General features: G+C 47.0%; 3 protein-coding genes across 4 annotated transcripts; all 3 read right to left on the bottom strand.

Moving 5' to 3' along the window:
• Window positions 1-59: 59 nt before the first annotated feature.
• Window positions 60-10,442, bottom strand: LOC141015346 (TBC1 domain family member 12-like). Its single transcript, XM_073489383.1, has 14 exons — window positions 9,376-10,442; window positions 8,994-9,096; window positions 7,701-7,828; window positions 7,533-7,615; window positions 7,316-7,433; window positions 6,164-6,270; window positions 5,983-6,051; window positions 5,820-5,902; window positions 5,643-5,714; window positions 2,029-2,157; window positions 1,783-1,892; window positions 1,251-1,408; window positions 818-921; window positions 60-740 (listed from the first exon to the last, which is right to left on the bottom strand). The coding sequence occupies exons 1-14, from the start codon at window positions 9,978-9,980 to the stop codon at window positions 699-701; spliced, it is 1,911 nt and encodes a 636-aa protein (XP_073345484.1). The 5' UTR covers window positions 9,981-10,442; the 3' UTR covers window positions 60-698.
• Window positions 10,443-11,723: 1,281 nt separating this feature from the next.
• Window positions 11,724-21,813, bottom strand: LOC141015247 (uncharacterized). The gene is made up of 10 exons (XM_073489200.1): window positions 21,535-21,813; window positions 18,170-18,326; window positions 18,011-18,069; window positions 17,832-17,934; window positions 16,322-17,502; window positions 14,647-14,853; window positions 13,372-13,531; window positions 13,209-13,267; window positions 13,033-13,132; window positions 11,724-12,876 (listed from the first exon to the last, which is right to left on the bottom strand). Exons 1-10 carry the CDS (start codon window positions 21,727-21,729, stop codon window positions 11,825-11,827), a joined length of 3,273 nt encoding a protein of 1,090 aa, XP_073345301.1. The 5' UTR covers window positions 21,730-21,813; the 3' UTR covers window positions 11,724-11,824.
• A 1,472-nt stretch (window positions 21,814-23,285) lies between these two features.
• On the bottom strand, window positions 23,286-27,598 carry nudt13 (nudix (nucleoside diphosphate linked moiety X)-type motif 13). 2 transcript variants are annotated; one of them, XM_073489722.1, is made up of 9 exons: window positions 27,579-27,598; window positions 26,616-26,838; window positions 26,391-26,533; window positions 25,710-25,817; window positions 25,196-25,302; window positions 24,931-25,056; window positions 24,705-24,816; window positions 24,444-24,598; window positions 23,286-24,283 (listed from the first exon to the last, which is right to left on the bottom strand). In XM_073489722.1, the coding sequence occupies exons 2-9, from the start codon at window positions 26,696-26,698 to the stop codon at window positions 24,089-24,091; spliced, it is 1,029 nt and encodes a 342-aa protein (XP_073345823.1). In that variant the 5' UTR covers window positions 26,699-26,838; window positions 27,579-27,598; the 3' UTR covers window positions 23,286-24,088. The 2 variants fall into 2 exon arrangements, with proteins under 2 accessions (XP_073345823.1, XP_073345822.1); XM_073489721.1 differs by lacking the exon at window positions 27,579-27,598 and adding an exon at window positions 27,298-27,552.
• Between the last annotated feature and the right edge of the window lie 259 nt (window positions 27,599-27,857).

A 27,857-nucleotide genomic window follows, 5' to 3' on the forward strand; every position in this document is an offset into this window, starting at 1 on the left:
GGCGACACCACAGCGACCCCAGCGGCGGGAGGTCGAATTACAGCAAACAGCCACAGGACTAGTTTCTAAAGTCTTTATTACACAAAACATGTCACCAGGAAAAACACTGAAAAGACGGTCTGTTCGTCCGTGTGTCGTTATTACAACTGTACAACAGTCAGCTTCAATAATATACATTCAAATAAAACAGACAAAACTGTGTAACGTGACACAATAACAAGAGAAGAGTTGTTAATCCCTGAAACAAACACAAATGTTCATTCTAATGTTCACTCATCATTGTGTTTTATTGAAAACTGTGTGTTCCTGTTTATCTGAGCTGCTCGTCACTTGAAGGTTCACTAGATATTAATTTGCATTCATCAGTGTGAGTGTCTTCCAGCATGTGTCTTACAGAAATTATAATAAAGTTTGTAACATAAAGAGGTTCCTGTCAATGGAACAATGTGCAGCTCAGAGTTTGTTCATTTAGTTTCAGTGTTTACAGTTTAACTCTGTTCATCTTTTAATGTTTTGTTACAGAAGCTCAGACGGAAAATTATAAATAAAAAAAACTGAAATCCAGTTCACATCTGTAAATGAAACCAATAAACACAGAGAGTTGATCAATAAAAACACAGCTGATTAATAAAAACAGACAGCTGATCAATAAAAACAGAGCTGATCAATAAACAGAGCTGATTAATAAAACCAGCTGGTCAGCTGCTGCTCCTCTCTGAGTCTCTGCAGGAGGACAGAACCTGAGACACAAAAACAAAAGTTCACTCAGTATTTTATTTCTTCTTCAGAGTGATCATCTGTCTGTCATCTGACTCACCTGACTCCACTTCCTGTTCCCACTCAGCATGGGCGAGGCAGAGATGCAGGAGAACAGCCTATCAGAGAGCAGCTCTTCATCAGGGAGGCGGGACAGGAACTGAGCTGGAGGACGACACGACACACACCAGATGTATTGATTCTGTACCAGTGATCGAGTCTCAAGTCACCGGAAACAAGTTCAAGTCGACCAAAGACAGAGTCCAAGTCACATCCTCGGTCCAGACACGTCAATAGAGAGGCCAGGTCCCAGTCAAAGTTCAAGACGAGTCAATATCAAGTCTCAGATCAAGCAGGCCAAGTCTCAAGTCACCTGTGATGAGTCAAAGTCAAGTACCAAGTCTTCTTTTAAGTCATCTGCAGGTGTTTCATGCCTCTGGAAGCTGATTGGCTACAGAGTGAGTGAGGTGACCACAGGGGAGGTGTTTGCTCACCGATGCTGATGAGGTCCATGTGCAGCAGGACGTCCTGGTAGAGCCTCAGGATCCCCAGAGCGGTCCTGAACAGGAACTCCTCGCCGTCCCGAAAAAAAACGTCCCAAACTCTGCACGCCACTTCCAGGGGGAGGGGCTTCGTGTACAGAGACAGGATCCTGAGGGGGCGGAGTTAGTCAGTGTTCAGGGGTGTTCATGTTCATCTACACACCAGTTTCATGACTTCCTTTCCTGAATTTTCACCTTAATAGAGCTGTGCTAAGCTAGGCTAACGACTTCCCCCAGCTTTCAGTCTCTGTGCTAAGCTAGGCTAACGACTTCCCCCAGCTTTCAGTCTCTGTGCTAAGCTAGGCTAAAGACTTTCCCCAGCTTTCAGTCTCTGTGCTAAGCTAGGCTAACGACTTCCCCCAGCTTTCAGTCTCTGCGTAAGCTAGGCTAGAAGGTTCTCTCAGGACCCTATTGGACCCTATTGGACTCTGCTGGTCTGCTCCTCTAAAGCGGACTTTATTTGTGGTCTGGACTGGAGACTCACCAGTCCATGAGGTAGAGGTCAGGGGTCACACCTGAAGACTGGAAGTGAAGGAAGAGACGAGGAAGAGTCTCCTCAAAGCACATCTGGAAGGCCCCGAAATACCTGAACATCTGCAGAAAGACAGAGAGACAGAGATAGACAGACAGGCAGACAGACAGACAGGCAGAGAGACAGAGAGACAGGCAGACAGGTTGTGTTTAGACTGTAGTAATTTGGCAAATGTGTGTGTTTGTGTGTGTGTGGTACCAGCTGGTGCTGGACTCTGTAGAAGGCCAGCTGACAGGGTCTGTTGATCAGGTTTGAGAAACTAACGAAGGCTTCGACCTCGTCCATGTTCAGGACCAACACGGCCGCCATGGAAGACATCCCCTGCACCTGGGCGAGAGACATCCAGAGGGAGAGAGAGAGAGAGAGAGAGAGAGAGAGAGAGAGAGAGAGAGAGAGAGAGAATCAAATCAATTCAGATCAGATCAGTGTATTATACAAGAAAAACTCCAAACATTAGAAGAAACAGTTAAAGACAACCAAAACCCGCTTGATTTCCCAATTACTTGGGAAGAATTGACCACACAGACAAAATGTCTCCAGCCGAGGAAAGCTTGTGGTCCAGACAGCATTAAAAACCAAATGCTCAGATGCAGCAGCCCAGAGCTGCAGGGTGCAGTGTGAAAGCTGTTCAATACTGTGTTACAGTCGGGATGTTTTCCTGACATCTGGTGCAAAGGGCTCATTTCCCCCATTCATAAGAGTGGGGACACATCAGACCCTGATAACTACCGTGGCCTCTGTGTCAGCAGCTCCAGGTAAATTATTCTGGAGTATTCTGAATGAAAGAAAACTGGATTTCCTTGACGAACACTCCATCTTGAGTAAAAGTCAAATTGGCCTCCTCCCAAAACACCGCACCACCGCCATGTATATACCCTTCACACTTTAATTAACAAACATGTTCACCAAACAAAAAGATGGTAAAATATTCACTTGTTTCATTGACTTCAAGAAAGCTTTGGACTCTGTTTGGCATGAAGGGCTCTACTACAGGCTCCTGCACTGTGGTACAGGGGGCAACATGAACCATCTGGTTAAATCAATGTGTTTGGAAAATATGTGTGCTGTTAAAACTGGAGACAAACAGACTGAACTCTTCACCCAGAGGAGAGGAGTACACCAGGGCTGCAATATGAGTCCGACTTTATTTAACGTGTATATAAATGAACTTGCTGTTGAGCTGGATCCATGTGCTGCTCCTGGCCTCTCCCTCCTGGATAGAGAGGTGAAGTCTCTGTTTTATGCTGATGACCTTGTTCTACTGTCTCCTACTGAACAAGGACTACAGCAGCAGCTGGACATAGTAGGAAAGTACTGTCAGAACTGGGCCCTGGCAGTAAACATGAAGAAAACTAATGTCACGATCTTTCAAAAACGCCCCAGATGTGAGGAGAACAAACACCAATTTACCATAAATGATCACATCATTGAACGCAGCATGAGTTATAGCTGCCTTGGTATAACCATTACAGCATCAGGAGTTTCAACATGGCAGTGAACGCACTAAAAGAAACAGCTGGAAGAGCCCTACATGCAATTAAGAGAACATTTTATCATTTCCAAATTCCAGTCAAAATCTGGCTTCACATATTTGATAGTGTCATCCAGCCCACTGCGCTGTACGGTAGTGAAGTCTGGGTCCACTCAGTCATCAGAGCTGAACCCGCTGGGACAAACATCCAGCAGAGTCTTTACATGCAGAGTTCAGCAGACACATTTTACACACACACAGACACACACCAACAAATGCATGTAGAGCAGAATGAGGCAGAGACCCACTGATAATTAACATCCAACAGAGAACGCTCAACTTTTAACCAGCTGAAATCCAGCCAGAGACGCCCTCCACTCCAAAGCCTCCAGACTCAAGAGCTGAGCCCAGAAAAGAGCCCCTATGTCAGCTGGTACTGAGGCTGACCGCCCCCTCTCAGACAGTCTGACCAGCCTCACAACAACACTGCTCTCCAAACACCAATCAGAGTAAAGCACATTATAACACAATGTAAAGAAACCTGCCTGGAACATTGGAAAGAAGAAACTAAAAGCCAAAGTGGATCAGAACGTTATCTCGCCCTAAAAAGAGACGATGAAGAGCAGAACATCTCTCTGCTGTCAGAGATAGGAAGCAGAGACAGATGCTCACCAAGTACAGGCTCAGTGACCACAAACTGACCATCCAAACAGGAAGACACAAACAATCACGGCAACCAAAAGACAACACAACATGTGGTCGCTGCTGGACAGGTGAGGCTGAGACAGAGATGCACTTTCTCCTACAATGTAAAGCATTCAACGAAAGCAGGAACATTTATTTTAACAAGTTCAACTCTGTAATCTCAGAGTTCAAAGAGCTGAACCACCTCTCAACATTAAAATACTCCTGGGAGAAGGAGACAGGGCACACCTGCTGCCCAATATGTGTCACCATGCACACCTGAGACACACACACACACACACACAGGCACACACACACACACACACACGCAGGCACACACACACACACACACACACACACACACACACACGCAGGCACACACACACACACACACACACACACACACACACTGTATATACTGTATATATAATTAATGTAAATCAGTCTTGGTGTTGTGTTTGTGTTCATGTTGTTATTTGTTGTGTTCTGTCCGAATGTTTGGACAAGTTGTGTTTTGATGCTTTGGCAACATTGTTGTTAAAACTTTCATGGCAATAAAGCTCCTTTGTACGGTGGGCCTGAGAGCTCACAGCACTGTAACTTAAGAAAACGCATGCAAAAAGACAAAACACAAGCAAATTAAGAAAACATCTTCATCAATTTGACAACACATGGGCAGCATTTAGAAAACGCGCTGCAAAGACCACAACGCAACACATTAGAAAAAAGTGCTGCAATAGACCGCAACACAACGGAAGTGTTTCCAGAGGACACTTAAAAGTGATGCACACGTCCGGACACGCTTGTTGTTGACACCACTAACGGAAAGAGAACCTTAATAGTGCTGTGACCCAAAATCTGCGTCAACAACAACAGACGTGCGCATCACTTTTAAGTGTCCTCTGGAAACACTTCTGTTGTCTATTTGCATCGCTTTTTTCTAATGTGTTGCGTTGTGGTCTTTGCAGCGCGTTTTCTAAATGCTGCCCATGTGTTGTCAAATTGATGAAGATGTTTTCTTAATTTGCTTGTGTTTCGTCTTTTTGCATGTGTTTTCTTAAGTTGCAGTGCTGTGAGCTCTCAGGGCCACCGTACCTTTTAATTGAATTGAATTGAGAGAGTGTGGGAGTGTGGGAGTGTCCTTACATAGTGTGGGAGTGTCCTTACAGAGTGTGGGAGTATCTGTACAGAGTGTGGGAGTGTCCTTACATAGTGTGGGAATGACCTTACAGTGTATGGGAGTGTCCGCACAGGGGGTGGGAATGTCCGCATAGTGTGTGGGAGTGTTCTTACATAGTGTGGGAGTGTCCTTACATAGTGTGGGAGTGTCCTTACAGTGTATGGGAGTGTCCTTACAGGGGGCGGGAATGTCCGCATAGTGTGTGGGAGTGTCCGTACAGACTATGGGAGTGCCATTACAGACTTGTTAAGGACACGTGTGAGTCGTTGACCCAACCGGCCTTCATGTGCGTTGCTAGGTGAGCCCAGTTGTGAATGGTTGGTCAATCTGGAGTCTGAAGTCCCTCATCACATGTCCATTACCCTCTCGAGTCCTTGTTGAGTCTCAGTTCACTCGAGAAAAGACGCAGTTCATGTCAGGAGACGAGTCAGAGTCGAGTCCTCCGACCAAGTGTGTGTGTGTGTGTGTGTGACTCACATATCCCACATCAGGCCTGTAGCAGGTGTAAGCTCCCAGGATGCTTTGCAGCAGGTCATGGTAAGGACCTCCCTACAAAATAAAAGCCTGACTTTAGTTCCAATCGTGTCTTATACAGGTGGTGATTTAACTGTTTGTCTCTGTTTGTCTCTGCTGTCCTGAGCTCCACTGTCCCACCTTCTGGAAGACACAGAGCGAGGGGAACGTTCTGGAGACGTCCCGAGTGACCAGCTCCAGACTGGACTCTGAGTCAGGACCGTCTGCAGGCAAACATCAGCAGGTGAGTCATCCCTGTTCAGTGTGATCCACATTAAAATCTTGAAGCCTGTCTGTCTCTCACCATCTGTCTCTGTCTCACTGAGGCTCCTCCACTTCTCCTTCGCTCTGGACAGGAAGATCTGGTACAGCTCTGAGGAAGAGGAGGACGAAGGTTGAGATGAAGAACAGCAAAAAGGAGAAAAAAGGTTTTCTGATGACGTTTTTTTATCCTAAGTATAAATCAGAGTCCTCGTGTCTCCTGCCTGCAGTGATGTTCAGCTCGTTCCCGATGGCGAGGCTCCAGACCCGCCCTCGCACGCTGGGGGGCAAACCCCCCCACCACAGGTCCCTCGCACGACGACTCGACCTCCTGAAACACCACAGACACACTATGACATCACCACACTCTGACATCATCACACTCTGACATCATCACACTCTGACATCATCACACTCTGACATCACCACAGACACACTATGACATCACCACACTCTGACATCATCACACTCTGACATCACCACACTCTGACATCATCACACTCTGACATCACCACAGACACATTATGACATCACCACACTCTGACATCATCACACTCTGACATCATCACACTCTGACATCACCACACTCTGACATCATCACACTCTGACATCATCACACTCTGACATCACCACAGACACACTATGACATCACCACATTATGACATCATCACACTCTGACATCACTACTGACACACTATAACATCATGACACCACCACAGACACACTATGCCATCACCACACTCTGAAATCACCACAGACACACTATGACATCACCACATTATGACGTCACCACACTCTGACATCATCACACTCTGACATCACCACAGACACACTATGACATCACCACACTCTGACATCGCCACACTCTGACATCGCCACAGACACACTATGACATCACCACACTCTGACATCATCAGACTCTGACATCACCACAGACACACTATGACATCACCACACTCTAACATCACCACAGACGTACTATGACATCACCACATTATGACATCATCACACTCTGACATCACCACACTCTGACATCACCACAGACACACTATGACATCACCACATTATGACGTCGTCACACTCTGACATCACCACAGACGTACTATGACATCACCACATTATGACATCATCACACTCTGACATCACCACACTCTGACATCACCACAGACACACTATGACATCACCACATTATGACGTCATCACACTCTGACATCATCACACTCTGACATCACCACAGACACACTATGACATCATCACACTCTGACATCGCCACACTCTGACATCACCACACTTTGACATCACCGCAGACAGAAAGATTGGTAAAAGACACACAGACACAGACACAGACACACACACACACACACACACACACATACATGGTATCCCAGTGTGGCAGGATGTTCTGGTTCCAGACCAGCGTGGCGGTGCTGATCTCCTCCTCCTGTCTCACCCTCTCCTTCATCTGCTGCTGCCTCCTCTGCACCTCCTTCAGCTCTGACACACAAACAGGAGTGTTCGGGATGTGTGTATGTTTATATGTCCTGTGTTAAGCTCCACCCGTGTGGGAGGTGCAGCGGGTTAAATCAAACACACCTCTCTTCTTGGCTCCGGCCACCATCTGCTCGTACTGCAGTCTGTGTCTCTGCGTCTCCTCTGCTGACTTGGCTGGAAGGTTCCTGCACACAGACACACGGTCAGGACACAAAATGGCCACCAGACAGGAAGTGGTTCAACCAACAGAGAGACAGGAAGTATCCGTACGGCGGCCGGTCCTCCAGGATCAACGCTGTGGTCGACAGCGGCTCAAACTCCACCTTCCTCCTGCTCTGCTGCCCTGCGGCATGATGGGTAGGAGAGCTGCCGGCCACGACATGCCGTGCCTCGAACTCCTGTAATGACATCACAAGATACGCCTCAGTCGCCATGACAACAAGAGACAGCCAGAGAGACAGAGGTGACTGACAGACGGGATGAGTCCAAACCGTCAGAGACAGACCAGAACCAGAACCAGAACCAGTCTGTGTTTCCTGAAGTTCTGCCTCCAGTTACAAGTCAGACCTGAACCGCGGACCTGAACCTCGGACCTGACTCTCAGACCTGATCCTCGGACCTGAACCTCGGACCTTAACCTCGGACCTGACTCTCAGACCTAAACCTCGGACCTGAACCTCGGACCTGATCCTCGGACCTGACTCTCAGACCTGACTCTCAGATCTGACTCTCAGACCTGAACCTCGGACCTGAACCTCGGACCTGAGACTCGGCCCTCAACCTCAGACCTGAACCTCAGACCTGAACCTCGGACCTGAACCTCAGACCTGAACCTCGGACCTGAACCTCAGACCTGACTCTCAGACCTGACTCTCAGACCTGAACCTCGGACCTGAACCTCGGACCTGACTCTCAGATCTGAACCTCAGATCTGAACCTCAGACCTGAACCTCAGACCTGAACCTCGGACCTGAACCTCGGACCTGAACCTCGGACCTGAACCTCAGACCTGAACCTCGGACCTGAACCTCGGACCTGAACCTCGGACCTGACTCTCAGACCTGAACCTCAGACCTGAACCTCGGACCTGAACCTCGGACCTGAACCTCGGACCTGACTCTCAGACCTGACTCTCAGACCTGACTCTCAGACCTGAACCTCGGACCTGACTCTCGGACCTGACTCTCAGACCTGACTCTCAGACCTGACTCTCAGACCTTACTCTCAGATCTGAACCTCAGACCTGAACCTCGGACCTGAACCTCGGACCTGAACCTCGGACCTGAACCTTGGAGAGGTCTGGAGAGGACAGAGAGCTCAGACTGACCTCAGCTCTCTGCTGGAGGGAAACAAGGCAGCGTTACATCAGACACACTCTGACCAATCAGCTGCTTCAAGATAAAACTCTGTATTTGTTGTTTGTGGTTCCTCTGGTGGGAACACGTTCAGTTCCTCCAGAGGTTCTGTTCTCCTGTGGAAACACTTGTTTTCTATCCTGACGTCTGTTCTGAGTGCTGCAGGTCCAACATGACTTCATATTAGAGGAGCTGACTGTCTCAGTACCTGCTGGATGATCCGAGCCTGTTTGGACGGACTCTGTTTGGGAGGAACTTTACCAAACAGCTTCCAACCAGCGACACTGTGACTGACGGACCGCTGCTTCCTGCTGCACACACACACACACACACACACACACACACACACACACACACACAGTTAGATCAGCCTGTAACAACTCAACACAATGACACTAAATTGTAAAACTGAACTCCCACAAACATGGATGATGACCTCCAGCAGAGGGCGCTCTAACCTGTTAGCATTCAAATTAATTTGAACCAATCAATCAGGGGTCTTTAACAATAAACAGATTTAAAGGAACAGTTCACCAAGAAAGTAAAACTCAGTGACTCTATGATTGATCAGTATTGATCAGCTGACTCACCTGCTGAAGTACTCGACGATGCCCGGTCTCCTGGACTGCAGCTCAGACTCTTCATCATCCTGCACCAGCTGACCTGGAGCGCTCTGCCTGCGACCACACACAAACGTGTTCCTGGACAGGGCGGCGGTGGCAGCGGTGGGGAGTCTCAGCTCGCCTGGCTCCGTGATGAAGGCGTCATCATCAGAGATGACCTCCTCCTGCGTGTCTGAGTCAGAGTCTGGGGCCAGGCTCACTACCTGAGAGGAGGGCTCAGCCAGGCAGGGGGTGGTGCCTCCTGTAGCCCCGCCCCCACAGTGACCATCACCCTCCAGTCTGTGACAGAGGTTAACCTTTGACCCCTCAGTGGCATCCTGCACTGAGGGGTGCAGCTCCATATTTAGACTCACATCATCTCTTGAACTAAGCCCCGCCCCCTGATTATCAGAGCAGTCTCTGATTGGTCCTTGCAGGCCGTCATCTGACCTGGACTCCACCTCCTCGCTGTCACCTACACATGAGACCCGCTGACCACCTGGACAGACAGTATGACCCCGGGTGATGACATCAGCAGAGGAGGCAGGGTGATGATGACAACATGGCGAGGACTCTTCATCACTTCTTTCCATTTCACTCACACATCGACAGCGTGACACTACACAGACTGACAGCACACACACGTTTCTCCACTTTTATTCTGAAGGTCGTCATTAATGTGTCATCCAGGTGTCCCGTTAAATCACAGCTTTTATTTTGAAGGTGACCCCGCCGGTTTCCGGTCTTGATGTGACATATCTCTTATTTTGAAGGTGATCCCGCTGGTTTCCGCTCTGGTTGTCGGTGACTCTTCTCTGGATCTTCTGTCAGCGGTGCTCGGAACAATCAGACCCGGCTGCGGCTCCTCCTCCGCGGTGCCCCGCAGCCTCATACCGGGGCAGGGAGCCCTCAGGCCGGCAGAGCGTCGGTCGGTCCGGCCGCTCCTCGGGCGTCGCTCCGCTGTGGTGTCGCTGCTCTCATCCTCTGCGGTGACAGGTGAGCTCGCGGCGGAGAGGCGCCATGTTGAGAGATCCGGTGACGTACAGAAGGCTACGTCTGCGTGACGTCAGATGGTTGAGTGGACGTGGAGGTTTATATTATGAATAGAATAAAATCCATTAAAAATACAGTTTTTACAAAATGCTCTTATTCTGAAGTCCAAAAATGAACCAAAGACTCAAACACTTGAGTCTTTGGTTCAAATTTCAAACAATATATATATATATATATATATATATATATATATATATATATATATATATATATATATATATGTATATACATATATAAATTTATATATAAATTTATATATATATATATATATATATATATATAAATTTATATATTTAATTATATATATATATATATATATAATTAAATAGATAAATTTATATATATATATATATATTTATATAATTAAATAGATAAATTTATATATATATATATATATATATATACATATATATATACATACATATATGACCTGGTGTGTTCTCAGTATGTTTGATTGTATTTAGCACATTTTATTGTAATAAAATTATAAAAACTGACGCTGATTTATGGATTTAGTATAAACATGTATTCTGTTGAATAAAATGAGATGAGTTTTTGTTTGAAACATATTTGTGATGTATCCTGATTACATCATTAAGACAGACAGTTCATATTCTGTGTGCTTTTATTATAATTGTATTCCAAACAAATGAAAAATATCATTTATTAAATTATAAAAAGCAACAATGTGCATATGTTCACATTTACAATATCATCAACATGATAAACAACTTTAAATTCATGGCTTCTACCAATCAGAATACAGTATTTCAGTGGGCGGGGCTAACATCAGGTATGTACAGGTGTGTGTTCAGGATCGTATTCACATGAACTGTTCAGACTAAATATGACGTAAATCTAATGGAGTTTGGTGCACTCAGACAGAAACTCAGACATAAATGTCTGAGTTTCTTACATGATTGTATACGATTTTAAACAACACTGAGCCAAGAGAGGTCAAAGGTCACAGACTGAAGACGTTATTTCCCAGAAACCTTTACTGCAAGAATCCTCCAATCAGAGAGCTTCAGACTCTGCTGTCAAGCAGCTGAAGTTACAGGTTCATCTTTGAGGAAGTCAGACATTTTAATGAATTACATCATGACGTCACAGCTGTAGGCACCGCCGTCTCCTTGGCAACAGACACTGAGGTTCAGAGGAGGTAGAGTTTAAAGTGACGGAACAAACTGGAGACATTCAGGTCACTGAAGCAGAAGCCCCGCCCACTACAACATGTGTTGGCAATGATTGGTTAAAATCCCTTTCAACAATTAGTGCTCTATCTCGTAATAAACAGTTCAAGTCATTAAATTCTCCCCGACTGTTCCAAACTCCATTAAAGAAACTGTACATTTAATGGAACAGCTCCCTGCTGTGGTTACATTCAGGCGTAGCTGCACTTGTGCAGCTTCAGGTTGCGTTGGTCTGAGTATCTCTTCCCACACTTGTCACAGATGTACTGCTTGCCGCCGGCGTGGACGTGTCTCTTGTGCGTCCTCAGGTGGCTGCCCTGGCTGAAGCTCTTGCCGCAGATGTCGCAGGAGTACGGCTTCTCTCCCGTGTGGATGCGCAGGTGCAGCTTCAGGCTGTTGGCGTTGTTGAACCTTTTGTCGCAGGAGCTGCATTCAAACGGCCGCTCGTTGGAGTGCACGCGGCCGTGCGTGATCAGGCTGCTCTGCTGGCTGAACGTCTTGCCGCACTCCTCGCAGCTGTAGGGACGCTCGCCGGTGTGGATCCTTCGGTGGATCTTCAGGTTCACCGACTGGCGGAAGCTCTTCCCGCAGAGCTCGCAGCTGTACGGCCGCACGCCGCTGTGGATCCTCAGGTGGGCCTTGAGGTTGACGGCGTGGCGGAAGGTTTTGGGGCAGTGCTCACATTTGAAGGGCTTCTGTCCGGTGTGGATGAGCTCGTGTGATCTGAGCGTGACGGCGCGGGTGAAGCCTTTCCCACAGAGACGGCAGCAGAAGAACTTCTGCCCGCTGTGTGTGTTTGCGTGGCGGTGCAGGTTCTGCAGCAGGTTGAAGCGGCGGCCGCACACATCGCAGCTGAACGGCTGCTCTCCGGTGTGGATGATAGCGTGAGTCTTGAGCTGCGTCTGTTTGGAGAAACACTTTCCACACTCCGGACACTCGTACGGCTTCTCTCCGGTGTGCGTCCTCATGTGAATCTGCATGCCCTGCCGCTGACGGAACGCTCGGCCGCAGACGCTGCAGCTGAACGGCTTTTCGCCCGTGTGGATGCGGTAATGGGCCTTCAGGTTGCTCTGAGAGGTGAAGGATTTCCCGCAGGCCTTACACATTAAGTATTTCCACGTGACGCTCTGCAGAACAAACCCTGGTGTGCTGGGAACGTCCTCGTGTATCTGGAGCTCAGACGGCTCGAGCTCAGCAGCTTCAACCTCAGCAGCTTCAACCTCAGCAGCTTCAACCTCAGCTCCTGAAGAACAAACAGAGATTAAACTAAAATCTGTCTCTGATTCACAACAGACAGAACTAACCCTCAACCTCTTATTCAAAACCTGGTGACAAATGAATCTGATGGGACAGATATTGATCTGATCAGGTATTGATCTGATATTGATCAGGTACTCACTCTCAGCGATGGCTCCGATGTCGATGTTACCGTGCTCGTCTTTAACGGTGACTGCCAGCACAAATGGATTTTCTTTTCCCTCTGGCTCCTCTGATTTGGTCTGTGATGACACAACGTACAGACGTCACAGTCAGGTCAGTGAACGCATCACGATGAGCAGGTGAGGAGGGTCTTACCTGAGTGGATCTGTGCGTGTTTAAATGCTCAGGTGGGACTCCGTACGAATGTTCCACTTCTGTGACGACAAATCACACGGCGTGTTAGTATGACATCATTATCGTATCACAGCCTTCCTGATTGGCGTGTTTTATTGGCGGGGGGCGGAGCCTGTGTACATACCGACTCGTGCGTTGTTGAGGATGTTGAGGACGCTGGTCTGCGGTCTCTTGTTGCCTCTCACTGACTCCGGCTGCACCAGCAGTTTGGCTTCATCAACAATGTTCATGATCTTCCCCAGAGCCTCGTTCCCCAGAGTCTCCATGACGGAGGCAAACTGCACCTGACACAGGTCAGAGGTCACAGGTCACAGGTCACAGGTCAGAGACAACATGTTCTGACATCAGCTCTGAACCAGATGTTTCTTCAGGTACTCTGAGATACTCTGTCAGACTGTTTCACCTGATTATCGACAACAGCAAATAAAAATGATATTAAAATATTATAAAAACTAAACGTAACAAATCTTAGTCATAAATATCATTCCTGTCTGTAAGGCACTGTGCAGTATATGATGATATGTATTACAGATTAAAGATAATTGTGTGTTTCTGTGTGTGAGGTTTTTCTTTGTGAGCTCATCAAACCAGAACTGAACCAGAACTACAGGTACAGTCCAACCTGTGAGGACTGTAGTGAGCCTGTCTGCTGTCTCTTCTGTTCAGAGACAAAACATCTTTAAACAACACGATGAAGCAAATATAACAGTGATTCTTCTTTATTCTAATGTTTCATAATCACCATGTTTTACTGTTATTAATGTGACGTCACTGACAACATATAATTCATTTCCACCGAACAGAAACTGAAACCAGACTTTTAATCTGACTCGATCTGAACTACAGAAGCTAAATTAATTCATAATAATGATCAATAAATATTAAAACATGTCCAGCGGATCACGCAGAGACCCGGGTCCAGCAGAGACCCAGGTCCAGCAGAGACCAGGTCCAGCAGACACCCGGGTCCAGCAGAGACCCGGGTCCAGCAGAGACCAGGTCCAGCAGAGACCCGGGTCCAGCAGAGACCAGGTCCAGCAGAGACCAGGTCCAGCAGACACCCGGGTCCAGCAGAGACCAGGTCCAGCAGAGACCCGGGTCCAGCAGAGACCCAGGTCCAGCAGAGACCCGGGTCCAGCAGACACCCGGGTCCAGCAGAGACCAGGTCCAGCAGAGACCAGGTCCAGCAGACACCCGGGTCCAGCAGAGACCAGGTCCAGCAGAGACCCCGGTCCAGCAGAGACCAGGTCCAGCAGAGACCGGGTCCAGCAGAGACCAGGTCCAGCAGAGACCAGGTCCGGCAGAGACCCCGGTCCAGCAGAGACCAGGTCCAGCAGAGACCCGGGTCCAGCAGAGACCAGGTCCAGCAGAGACCAGGTCCAGCCGCCCCGCTGCTCACCAGCTTCTCCTGGGTGTCGACCTCCAGTGCGGCCGTCAGAGGCGGCTCCTCTCCGGTGCCGCCGGTCCGGACCTCCAGGCTGAGCAGGAAGGCCGAGCTGTCCTCCGCCAGTTTCTTCAGCTCCGCCACCGCAGCGTGGACCAGAGACTCCATGACGGCGGCCAGCTGCGTGTGTAGAGCCGCAGAGGAGCTCATCCTGCCCGCTGACTGCGGCTAACTGCGGCTAACTGCTAATGCTAACTAGCTGTGCGGAACATCAGCGGGACTGTTTGTTTCAGTTTAATGAGATAAAATTAATAAAAGTGACACTTTGTAAGTGAATAACTATGAGACTAGGTGAGTTCGATCAGTTCCAGTTTGTTTTTATGACATAAACTGAATAAAAGTGACGCTTTACTCTGACATTAGCCAGCTAACAGCTAACAGCTAACAGCTAACCAGGGGCGACAGCAGCTACAGGAAGTGTTTCTCACTTCTTTTCCGGGTCGAACAGGAAACTGTTTCCGTTGTTTACATTCATGAACATTAATATAAATTAACGTATTAATACTTGTAATAAATGAATAAAACGTTTTTGTTTTTTAACAGAGAGTTGTGTTGTTTTCTTCTTCTTTTACTCTAATTATTGTTGTGGATTATTTTATTTATATGATGTGTTGATGTGCAGAAGCTGCTAAACATCTGTTCCCTCAGTGTCAACACGCAATTCATTTTGAAAATCTATTCATTTAAAAATATGAAATAATATATACACACATGTTTATATACACATATACATATATATGCACACATATATATGTATATGTGTATATATACACATATATGTGTATATATACACATATATGTGTATATATACACATATGTGTATATATATACACATATGTGTATATATATATACACATATACATATATATGTGTGCATATATATGTATATGTGTATATATACACATATATGTATATATATACACATATGTGTATATATATATACACATATACATATATATACACATATACATATATATGTGTATATATATATATATATTTATACATATATATGTATATCGCATACACAAAACCTCAGCATCCCTCTTTAGCCCTCTTATATTAAATTTATTGTACTGGGTAGAAGTTCTGTCTCAGAAGTCCCTCTTTTGATATCTAGTATATAATAATTAATATTGACAAACAGAAAAACTCATAAATATAAACATTATTTCCTGCTCATGACTTGTGCCTGAGTTCTTTATAGTTATCCCCTTTGTATTGTTATAATTCATTTTGTATTGTTATTATTCATGAGGCTCTTCAAACTTTGTGAACCGGTGATCAGTCACATTGTAAAAGATTATAATAAATAAAAGATTATAATAAATATAACATGTAAACTGAATAAATTAATATGTGATGAGACATTAAAGGTGTCATGTGACTCAGGCTGACAGATGTGACACAGATGTTTATCTGAACAGATGATAAAATAATCTACAAAAACAACAGTGTGCATATTTACACATTTAAGGACCATTCAGAAACAGAACTTAAAGTCATGGCTTCACCCAATCAGAAGGCAGTATGTCAGTGGGCGGGGCCAATATCAGCGGTCAGCAGGAGTTTAACGTCCAGTTTCCTCTGAACACTGAGAACCTGAGAGCCAATGGGTCGACCAGGAGTCTCACACAGCCGGACCCAACAGGGGGACAGGTTGGCGGTCCTGGGCTTGACTCCGCCCCCCCGCGTGGACGTGTTTCCTGTGCCTCCTCAGGTGGCTGCCCTGGATGAAGCTCTTCCCGCAGACGTCGCAGCTGAACGGCCGCTCGCCGGTGTGGCTCCTGTGGTGGTTCCTGAGGTCGACGGCGTGGAGGAAGGTTTTAGGGCAGCGCTCACATGTGAAGGGCTTCTGACCCGAGTGGAGGAGCTGGTGTGTTCTGAGGCTGCCGGTGCGGGTGAAGCCCCTCCCACACACGCCGCAGATGAACAGCTGGCCGCTGTGGGTGTGTGCGTGGCGGTGCAGGTTCTGCTGCTGGTTGAAGGCGCGGCCGCACACCTGGCAGACGAAGGGCTTCTCCCCGGTGTGGGTCCTCATGTGACCCCTCAGACTGGACTGCTGACTGAAGCCGCGGCTGCAGACGCTGCAGGAGTACGGCTTCTCTCTCAGGTGCGTGCGGCGGTGTGTGATCAGGCTGCTCTGCTGGCTGAACGCCTTGCCGCACTCCTCGCAGCTGTAGGGACGCTCGCCCGTGTGGACCCTCAGGTGGATCTTCAGGTGCAGCGTGTGGTGGAAGCTCTTCCCGCAGAGCTCGCAGCTGAACCTCTTGCTGTACTGGCGTCTGTGTGGCTCCTCGCCGTGGTGGAGCCTCTGGTGCTTCTTGAGGTTGAGCCCGTGGAGGAAGGCTTTGGGGCACTCGTCACATTTGAAGGGCTTCTCTCCGGTGTGGACAACCTCGTGTGCTTTCAGCCCGGCGGTGCGGGTGAAGGTTTTCCCGCAGACGCTGCACAGGAAGTTCTTGCCGGTGTGGGTGCTTCTGTGGCGGTTCCGGTTCTGGAGCACGTTGAAGCGGCGGCCGCACACGTCGCAGCTGTATGGCTGCTCCCCGGTGTGCGTCCTCATGTGGATCTTCAGTTGGTGATTGTCCGTGAAGGCTCGGCTGCAGACGCTGCAGGAGAACGGCTTCTCTCCACTGTGGATCATCGAGTGCTTCTTCAGGGACATCCGCCGGCTGAAACTCCGGCCGCACTGCGGACACTCGTACGATTTTGGAGGTTTCAGGTTTTGACTCTGCTGAACAAACTCTGACATGCTGGAAACTTCCTGCAGCAGCTGGAGGTCAGAGGTCAGCAGCTGAGCAGCTTCAGCGCCTGGAGAGAAAAACACTCTGTGAAGGACACAGTTTAAAGAGGACGGAGGACAGAGGAGAGAGGAAAGAGGACGGAGAACAGAGGACGGAGGACAGACGAGGACTCCGGCTTTTATTTTGTTTCTTTCACACTGATTCTGTCTGATGTCACAAAATAATCGGTTTGTTTGTTTGTTTGTTTGTGTTGAAGTAAAATAGACCCAAAAAATTGTCCCATGAACAACGGGAGACTTTTAATGTGAAAGAAATGGAGGAAGTGGTGAATCAACAGCAAACAGAGGCTGAGATCTGATCGGTCAGGTATTGATCAGATATTGATCAGGTACTCACTCTCAGCGACGGCTCCGGGGTCGTCGTTATCATCTTGCTTGTCTTTAACGGTGACGGTGAGGACAGACGGATTTTCATTTCCTGTTGGTTCCTCTGGTTTGTTCTGTGATGACACAACGTACAGACGTTACAGTCAGGTCAGTGAACGCATCACGATGAACAGGTGAGGAGGGTCTTACCTGAGTGTTTCTCTTGTTCCTGGACCTCTTCAGTGGGAGTCCGTACGAGTGTTCGGCTACTGTCACAGACAAATCACACGTGGCGTTAGTATGACATCATCGTGTGCTGCCTTCCCTGATTGGTGTGTTCATTGGTGGGGGCGGGGCCTGTGTACGTACCAATACGAGCCTCGTTGATGGCGTCAGACAGGGTGGTCTCAGGCTTGCGGCTCCTCCTGGACTCCTGCTTCAGCAGCACTTTGGCTTCATCAATGATCTTCATGATCTTCCCCAGCGCCTGCTGCCCCAGAGTCTCCAGGAAGGAGGCGAAGTGCACCTGACACAGGTCAGAGGTCAGAGGTCAGAGGTCAGACTGACAGCTGCTGGAAGTCCTACCAGCCACCAGGTGTCACTGTGTTGAAACCTGAACCTGGCTTCACTCAGCCTCAGGACAGATCCAGTCTCTGAACATGACGTGTGAATCAGAGCTGGTTTGTGACTGAGGCTGTGTCCCAATTCAGGGGCTGCAGCCTTCAAGGACGCGGCAAAGGATGTGTCAAATGTAAATTGAATTATCAACATTACAAAATAAACATTAACCCATTGGTGAATAACAACTATATTTACCACAGCATCACCAGCGTCACGTATTTTAACTGAAAGTTGAAATGTGGAGGTTTTATAGTCCCCTGAAGTTTAACACATCTGGCGTTGGATGTTCAAATGACTAAAAACCGAGTATGAACCCAAGACTCACATTTAAATGTCAGTCTGCGCCACTTTGTCGCCATTTTCTCTTTCTTTCCCTCTTCTGTTTCGGGACTGAGCGGCGGTGCGCAAAGGATCTTGGGATATGTGAGGCCGCGAAGGACAGTAGCGGTGCGTCCTCCAGAAAGAGGAAATGAAGGCTGCATTTGAAGGAGCCTTCGTATTGGGGCGGCGTTGTGACGTCATTGGCCTTCAAATGCTTCGAAGGCTGCCGCCCCCCAGACTTCAGATATTTTTGTTCAATGTTTATAAGGAAGCTTTGTCTATGGGGAGACTGTCCATGGGAGACTGTCCATGGGAGACTGTCTATGGGGAGACTGTCTATGGGGAGACTGTCTACGGGAGACTGTCTATGGGAGACTGTCCATGGGAGACTGTCTACGGGAGACTGTCCATGGGAGACTGTCTATGGGAGACTGTCTATGGGAGACTGTCCATGGGAGACTGTCCATGGGAGACTGTCCATGGGAGACTGTCTATGGGGAGACTGTCCATGGGAGACTGTCTATGGGAGACTGTCTATGGGAGACTGTCCATGGGAGACTGTCCATGGGAGACTGTCTATGGGGAGACTGTCCATGGGAGACTGTCTATGGGAGACTGTCTATGGGAGACTGTCTATGGGAGACTGTCTACGGGAGACTGTCCATGGGAGACTGTCTATGGGAGACTGTCTATGGGAGACTGTCTATGGGAGACTGTCTATGGGAGACTACCGCCATCTATGTCTCAAGGCCTCATTACATTAATGCCCGAACCTGGGAAAGACCCAGTGTGTATTGAAAATTGGAGGCCAATCACTTTAATTAATAATGGTGTTAAATTATTATCACTTATTTTTGCTCAAAGGCTCAAACCCTGTCTTCAAACAATTATTGATGATTGCCAGTCTGGATCTATGAGTGGTAGATATATAAGCAATAATGTTCGTTTAATTCTTGATTTAATTGACTACCATGAATTTATTGATGACAACAGCCTTATACTATTCATAGATTACCATAAAGCTGTTGATACCACAGAACACTCTTTCTTGTTTAATACCTTGGACTTTTTTGGTTTTGGCTCTTATTTTAAATCTGCAATTCAGACATTATATAAAAGGCGCAGCAGTTCAGTGAAGCTGTTAAGTGGAACCACCCGTAGCTTCAGTATAGAGAGAGGCATTAAACAAGGAGACCCCACTGCACCTTTTTATTTCTACTAATCATGCAAACTATGGCACCTCACATTAATAAAGATTATTTTAGAGGCATTCAACCTGCAGAAAGTCAATTGAAATGTTGTCAATTAGCAGATGAGCTAAAGAATGAATGAAAAGGAGGTAAAAAAAGCAACTGACTGTCTGGATGCATTTTCTCTGGTGTCAGGTTTGAAGGTTAATATTAAAAAGTGACTGAATAACCTGACAGAAATAGAAGGTATTTGTATTAAAGACGTTGTATCATATCTGGGCATTAAGATCTGCAAGAATCAAGAAAAAAGGTTGACTTGAATTTTAATCAACTGATTGAATTTTTTTTGTAAAAAGTATATGTGGCGATTTAGAGATCTGTCGATCAGTGGACGAATGTTGTCATCAGAAAGTGGAGGGTTTTGTCGCTGGTCTACAGCCGTGGTATCGGATGTTCCACCAAAAAAAGTTAAACAGACTGACACGAAAATTTTCGACTTTATATGGAAAAATGAGATGGAGGTATTTGCAGGGAAAAAGGAAATTACGGTGCATTATACCAGAACTTATTTTCAAGAAGATCGGGGGATTGAATTTCTTTTAAACTGTTATTATAGTGTTGATAAACTTCCTGTCAAGTTCTCACAAACAAGCTTTACTTTCTTGATTGTTCGTCCACAAACATCATTTTTCACCACACGTGTCTGATCTGGAATAATCAAAGTATTCAATATAAGAACAAATCTTTGTTTTTCAAGAGATGGTTTGACCAAAATATCTTAATGAAAATGAACATTTGTACAACTACACTGAGTTTTTAAAAAAGTATAAAGTTCCTGTTCCACCTAAAGAATTTGCCAAAACATTTGACGCTGCACCTGCAGAGCTGTTGATGTGACGAGCAGATGGTCGACCACAGATAAATCTCACTCTGAGGCACATTTAATGTTAGATGGTATAAATTTAACAGACAAAAAATGCACCAATAGACATATAAGGAAACTTTGCCAAGAAATTATAACCCCACCAGCTGAACTGCTCTGGGACTCAAAATGTATCGGCATGAACTGGACTCGTGGACTTCAGGCAGCAGAAACTGTGTCACAGACAAGATAAAGAAGTTTCTCTTAAGATCATAACTCAGTTGATCCTGTCAATCATCTCCAGATCTGAGGGCGTTAATGTCGACGGTGCTTTTTGTGAACAGGAGGAAAATATGTCATCTTTTTTTGTTTTGGATGGAACCGAAAAACATGTTTGAATCTTTGACAGACATCGAGCTTAAACTTAAAAAGAAGCGGATCACGCAGAGACCCAGGTCCAGCAGAGACCAGGTCCGGCAGAGACCCGGGTCCAGCAGACACCCGGGTCCAGCAGAGACCAGGTCCAGCAGAGACCCGGGTCCAGCAGAGACCAGGTCCAGCAGAGACCCGGGTCCAGCAGAGACCGGGTCCAGCAGAGACCGGGTCCAGCAGAGACCAGGTCCGGCAGAGACCCCGGTCCAGCAGAGACCCCGGTCCAGCAGAGACCAGGTCCAGCAGAGACCCGGGTCCAGCAGAGACCAGGTCCAGCAGAGACCAGGTCCAGCCGCCCCGCTGCTCACCAGCTTCTCCTGGGTGTCGACCTCCAGTGCGGCCGTCAGAGGCGGCTCCTCTCCGGTGCCGCCGGTCCGGACCTCCAGGCTGAGCAGGAAGGCCGAGCTGTCCTCCGCCAGTTTCTTCAGCTCCGCCACCGCAGCGTGGACCAGAGACTCCATGACGGCGGCCAGCTGCGTGTGTAGAGCCGCAGAGGAGCTCATCCTGCCCGCTGACTGCGGCCGCTAACTGCGGCTAACTGCGGCTAACTGCGGCTAACTGCTAATGCTAACTAGCTGAGCGGAACATCAGCGGGACTGTTTGTTTCAGTTTAATGAGATAAAATTAATAAAAGTGACACTTTGTAAGTGAATAACTGACAGTTCGAGCTGCGCCAGGACTCCGCAGCATCGATCCCCGGCGACCACTAACCAGAACCCGAACCCGAACCCGAACCACCGCCGGTTCGATGTGTCCGACTTGATCCCGACTTGCTCTGACGTCATGCACGCGCCGGCAACGATAACCTCACGAGATCAAGGCGCCGCAGGGCATGATGGGAAACGCCTGATCAGAGAGCTGATTGGCTCTTAGTTTGGACTATTTATATACTTAATGCTGGATTATAGGAAGCTCCTGCTGTGCAATGAAGGTTTGATCTGTTAACATATTGTGTGTGGTTGGCAATAATAATAATAACAATAATAATAATAACAATAATAATAATATTAATAATAATAATAATAAAGGTTATTTATATGACACTTATCAGAACGAGCAATCAGTGCTTCACAAGGCAACAGAAAGAACAAAGGATAGAAAACAATGCAGATACACACATATTCCCACATATATACTGTATATAATTACACATATAAATACATCAGTAAATACAGATGATAAGAAACCTTTGCTGCTCGTCCTCCCCATGTGTAGCCTCTATATGCAGCTGTGAGGACGTTCTGACTGTTAATTCAGTAGTTCAGTTTCTTACATTCAGGGATTGTATGATTAATAAATGACAGCGCCTTTACATAAATCTACTTTGTAGGCATCTTTTATTCAATAAATATGACTTCCAAGAGCACATCGGCCCAGTCGTTCTGATTCTCACCTCAATCACAACAGTGGCATCTTAAACAAATAAAAAGTTATGATTGACACATTTAGACCACAGTGAAAAGTAGTTATCATTTTAGAAAAATCCACTTTGTATGACCTCAAAACCGTGAACCTAAAAAGTCTGATCAATTCATTGGTACAAAGTTTGTATTTCTATTTGTTACATTTGTGAGATTAAATAGTAAAAATCACACCACATCTGCCCATTAAGAGGATGAACACAGTGGGATTTATGTGCAAAGTGGAAGAGAAGGGATCTCTGCCTCAGTTTCTTCAGCCACAGCTCTCCGAACATGTTCTGCAAACTACAGGTGGATCTAACAGGAGGTAAATATTTCTGTGACTTCCTGTATTTTCTTTGACGGCGGCTGGAAACTGTCCGACTGGACTGCAGCTTTTTGTCACCGGCCCTGCTGCTGCCGCCTGGACTCGTCCTCCTTCCAGGCGAGGCGCAGTTCATCTCCAACGAGCCTATTATCTAGCTAACAACAAAGTACCGGAGACAGAAGCTACTGGACATGTTTCCGTTTTCACTTCCGGGTCGGACAGGAAGTGTCTTTTATTTTTTTAATTAATTTCAATTTTCAATTAAAATCAGCATTTGTTTACAATCCAGGTCATGTGACTCATTGACTCCCGTTTGAATGAGACAAACCTGTTTGTTTGAGCCGACTGACTCACTCAGTTTTATTAAAATATGATACACAGATTCATTAAAGTGTAAACCAACATGTCGGAGGTAGTTCTTGTGTTTACAGGTGAAATGTTATCAACACGATTACAGACACAATATTAATGATATAACATCACTGAAGCGTCCATTCTGTCCCTGTTCTGTAGCTTTCTAGCAGCTCTCATGGTCTTCAGATGAGCCGTTTGTACATTTAAAAACTTTATTTTGAGCAACAGCTAAATTAACTTCTCAGCAGGAGATCTGATCGACCAATCAGGAGTTCTTATTCATTGACGATCATGTGACTGGAACAAATCACATTTTTATTTAGTTTGAGTCGGATCAGAACAGAGCAACTATAATGGATCCAGTGAGTCAGCTTCATCACACTGGGTCCATTCAGCTGAGCTGCTGCTGTCTGTAATAGATTACTTTGAGTTCTGCAGTGTTTGATTTCTAAATGGATTAATGGGCGTTTATTGTGATGACATCAAAGACAATGATGTCATCAGAAGTGACGTCACACTGAATCTAAACATGTTCTGATTGGACGGCAACGTCTCCAGGACAGGTCATACAGGAGTCCTCTCCTCCAGCAGCTGTGTCTCTGCTGCAGCGCCACCTGCTGACAAACTACAATAACTGACTTCCTGTTGTTGTTGTTACCTCACCTGTGTGCACCTGTACCTTCACCTCACCTGTCCAGTGTGAAAACCTGTTAATCATGTCAGCTGATTATAAAGAAGTCCTTCAGGACGTCACGTGACCTCCAGACTGTTCACACTCCGTTACTCTTCCTCCTCGCCGCGTCGCTGACGGTCCGTCCACTCTGTGATGAGGCGGTTGGCGATGGCGTGTTTTGGAGGAAGCCAGCAGACGGGGGGGTCGCCTCTCCTGGGTGGAGTCTTTACCTGCAGAGCGGAGGTGATTTCCTCCAGGCTGAACCAGCGAGCGTCCTCCAGCTCTGTGCGGTCCACGTTTAACTGGACGACAAACAGCACAGCAGGTCACGTGACACATCGCTACCTGTTCACCTGCAGCTGAGGCACCTGAGGGCTCAGTGCTCTTCAGTTCACAGGATCTCTACCTGATACTTACATGTTTGGTGGCTTTAACCTTTTAAACACCTTCATTCTAACTCACCTGAGTGTGGGCGGGGCTAATGGAGGCGTGGCAGCCCAGCATGAAGGAGCTGTGCGGAAACGGCCAGTGCTGTGAGGAGCTGTAGGAGATACTATGGACCTCTAGACCCACCTCCTCCGCCACCTCCCTGCTCACAGTCTCCTCCAGAGTCTCACCTGAAGAAACCACAGAGAGACAGACAGGAAACAGGCTGGTCCAATAGGAACACAGACATGACACCAGGTGGCCAGACAGGTGTGTGTTTCGACAGGTTACACTGACCCATGTCACAGAAACCAGCCAGAGCGCTGAACATCCCTCGAGGGAAGGACGGCTGTCGACCCAACAAACACCGTTTCCCATCAGACACCAGGACGATCACCACTGGAGACATCTGGAGGAGGACGAGGAGAAACCAGTCAGGAACCAGTCAGGAACCAGTGAGGACTGGGGCTATAAACGGGTGGAATAAGGTGGTTTGGATCTGGCTCAGATCTGGTTCTGTTACCTTGGGATAGTAGACGATCCCGCTGCTGCTGCAGACTCTCTGACTTCCTGCCTGGTTGCGTTGGGTCGGCTGGCCCGTGGCACTGCAAAAGCCGCTGGTTTGATGCCAGCGCAGCAGAGCCTGACCCTGCAGGACCCAACAGAGGAGCTGACGTGACTCTGAAGCTGCTGAACATTTGGACTGGAAACTTTTCTTTACTTTTAATAAAAGAGTCGATATTATTGAGATGTCCTGCAGAACCTTCTGTACAGCTGTAGTTACACACCTTGGCCACTAGGGGAGCCTCTGGTCCCGTCAGAAGGAAGAAGGCTTTCCTCAGATCAATAAAGTTTCCTTCACACTCTTCCTCCACTGCTGCCTGATCCAGGTCTCCTACAGCACCAGACACAGACCAGAACCTTAGAACTTATAGAACCCTCCACCAGTGCACACTGCTGCACTCAGGGTCTGTTCACTGATGCCTCCAAAGTGAACCAAGTGCTGGTTCTGGGCTGGTTCAACCTGTGAACCTTTTAAGAACCAGTTTGTTTTCCCCGACATGAGAGCCACTGTGGTCACATCATTCAGTCACTGTACACGTCTGCCATCGTTAGAACTGTAGAACTCAGCTGAGCAGGTTCTGTTGGCCCCCCCTGACGTATGTGGTTCTTTGCTCTAGACCAGCAGTGTTGGTGCTGCTCTGGAACCAGATTTCCTGGCTCCGAACCAGAGCCTGACCCGCCTTGGTAAAAAAGGTGTATATGTGAGTTCACAGTATTCTGGATTTGATGTGTTCTTACCGACGTCTAGACAGAACTGGACCTGGTTCTGTTCAGAGCAGCCAATCAGAACCGACTCCTTCAGCAGGGATCTGTCTGAACCGAGTCTCTCCAGGATCGACTGAACATCTGGAACACAAAACACAGATGTGCTTCAGCAGTGTTTGAGTTTGGGTTCTCTACCTGAGGTTCTGCCAGGTTCTCCATGTGACACTGAAGCTCTCCAACTGTAGTCACTTTTCTGAGTGTCTGTACTTGGAGTTCTCTACCGGTTGTTCTGCTTTTAAGTTCTTTCTGTGTGGTTCTCTTCCAGGTTCTGTACCTGATGTTCTAGTCTTTGCACTCTCTACCTGTGGTTCTCTCTGGATCTGTACTCATAGTTCTATACTTTAAGTTTTCTGCTTGTGGCTTTCGGGTCTGTACTTGCAGTTCTCTGAATGTTCCTTTCAGTCCTTTGCTTGTATTCTTCAGGTTCTGTATGAGGTTCTCTAATTGCCATTTTCTACCTGTGGTTCCCTTCCCTTGGATCTGTACTAATGGTTATATACTTTAAGTTCTCTGGTTGGCTCTGTACCTGATGTTCTCTGTGGTTCTGTTACTGATGTTCTCTGTGGTTCTGTACCTGATGTTCTCTGTGGTTCTGTACCTGATGTTCTCTGTGGTTCTGTACCTGATGTTCTCTGTGGTTCTGCGGTTCTGTACCTGAGCACATCAGTGCTGCCGTCCTGAAGGTTCCATGTTCGGTGCGTCGCAGGAGAGGAGACAGACGGTGGAACAGGTAAATGTGAGAGTTCTGCAGCGCAGCAGAACTTGCTTCATCATCCTCCTTCAGCCTGTTCATGTACCTGAGAGGATGGAGTGATCAGTCAGTCAGTCAGTCAGTCAGTCAGTCAGTCAATCAATCAGTCTACTAGTTAGATACTGAACCTCATCCTGGAGACAAAGCTGGAGCAGCAGCGGGTCGGAGGACACTTTGTGGCAGACAGGAGGATCTTCAGAGGTCTGAACATGGCCGGCACTCTGAACCACTTCAACCAGTCTTGACTGGACCAATGTGGCCTGGACTGGACTAGACTGGACTGGACTCACTGGACTGGACTGGACTCACTGGACTGGACTGACTGGACTGGACTGCACTGGACTGGACTGCCTAGAGACAGATAACAGGAAACAAAATACATCACAACCTTTTTCCCTTCATCATTTAGAAACCTGCTGTCGGACCGACTGGATGTTTCTGTTCCTGCTCTTCAGAGGATGAACCATGTAGACTTTAATGACTCTGACCTTTGTTCCAGCGCCACCATCAGAACAAACCGTCACATCTCTAACAAGAGTACTGAATCCAGTTTTCAAAGCTTTCTTACTTGAATAATTGTCCTTCAGACAGAACTACCATAAACAACCTGCATCAAATAAGTTGTATGTATGCAGAGACAACAGAGCCGAACCCCCTTCAAAAATGTTTCATTTAAAACTTTTTTGTTTCCTTTAAGCACATATCTCATAACAATAACATTTCAGACATACATGTAATTCTCGAGGTTCTTCAGGTAAATTCGGCGCATATTTAATCACCCAGTCTGCTCTTACTTCAACAGATACATACCATGTTGTTATGATACGCCTCCCCCAGCAGGTTCTGAGTTGTGTCTGTGTGAAACAATAATGAACGTTTGACTTTGGCTTCGTGGTCTCTGCTGAACCACATGTCTGCTGACATGAAACACAGAGTGGGTAGGCTGTTCTGGGATCCCACAGAAAGAAAGGCGATCTTAACTCGGCAGATTTTGAATGAAGTTTGGTGTAAAATGATCCACAAACAAATAATCAATGAAAGGTTCGGACCGTGGAGTTACGTGTGTGTGTGTGTGTGTGTTTGTCTGATACCTGCAGCTGCTTCTCGCGACCTTTTCTTCTTCGTCTTCTTTCTCTTCTTCTACTCTGTCATGTAGCAGCAGAGTGTTTCTGCCCCCTGCTGGAAACAAATATAAACGCAGTGTTTATTGGCTCGTTATCAGAATCAGAATCAGAACCAGAATTGCTTTATTAGTCCCGCAAACTGGGAAATTTGTGCGTCACAGCAGCCAGAGGGCAGTTCAAAATAACAATAAACAATAATAATAGTAATAAAATAAACAATATGATCAAAAGGTAAGAAGAAGAGCT

Source organism: Pagrus major, chromosome 20 (assembly GCF_040436345.1).
Source record: "Pagrus major chromosome 20, Pma_NU_1.0".
Taxonomy (NCBI): domain Eukaryota; kingdom Metazoa; phylum Chordata; class Actinopteri; order Spariformes; family Sparidae; genus Pagrus; species Pagrus major.

Coding starts and splice junctions, on each gene's coding strand:
- LOC141015346 (XM_073489383.1), bottom strand. CDS start 9,980: ATGGAAAGAAGTGATGAAGAGTCCTCGCCATGTTGTCATCATCACCCT. Junction 6,271..7,315: donor CTGCCACACTGGGATACCAT/GTATGTGTGTGT, acceptor GTGGTGTTTCAG/GAGGTCGAGTCGTCGTGCGA. Junction 1,893..2,028: donor ACAGAGTCCAGCACCAGCTG/GTACCACACACA, acceptor GTCTTTCTGCAG/ATGTTCAGGTATTTCGGGGC.
- LOC141015247 (XM_073489200.1), bottom strand. CDS start 21,729: ATGAGCTCCTCTGCGGCTCTACACACGCAGCTGGCCGCCGTCATGGAG. Junction 18,070..18,169: donor CATCAACGAGGCTCGTATTG/GTACGTACACAG, acceptor TGTCTGTGACAG/TAGCCGAACACTCGTACGGA. Junction 17,935..18,010: donor GGAACAAGAGAAACACTCAG/GTAAGACCCTCC, acceptor GTGTCATCACAG/AACAAACCAGAGGAACCAAC.
- nudt13 (XM_073489722.1), bottom strand. CDS start 26,698: ATGTTCAGACCTCTGAAGATCCTCCTGTCTGCCACAAAGTGTCCTCCG. Junction 24,817..24,930: donor GGATCGTCTACTATCCCAAG/GTAACAGAACCA, acceptor GTCCTCCTCCAG/ATGTCTCCAGTGGTGATCGT. Junction 24,284..24,443: donor TTAGCCCCGCCCACACTCAG/GTGAGTTAGAAT, acceptor TTTGTCGTCCAG/TTAAACGTGGACCGCACAGA.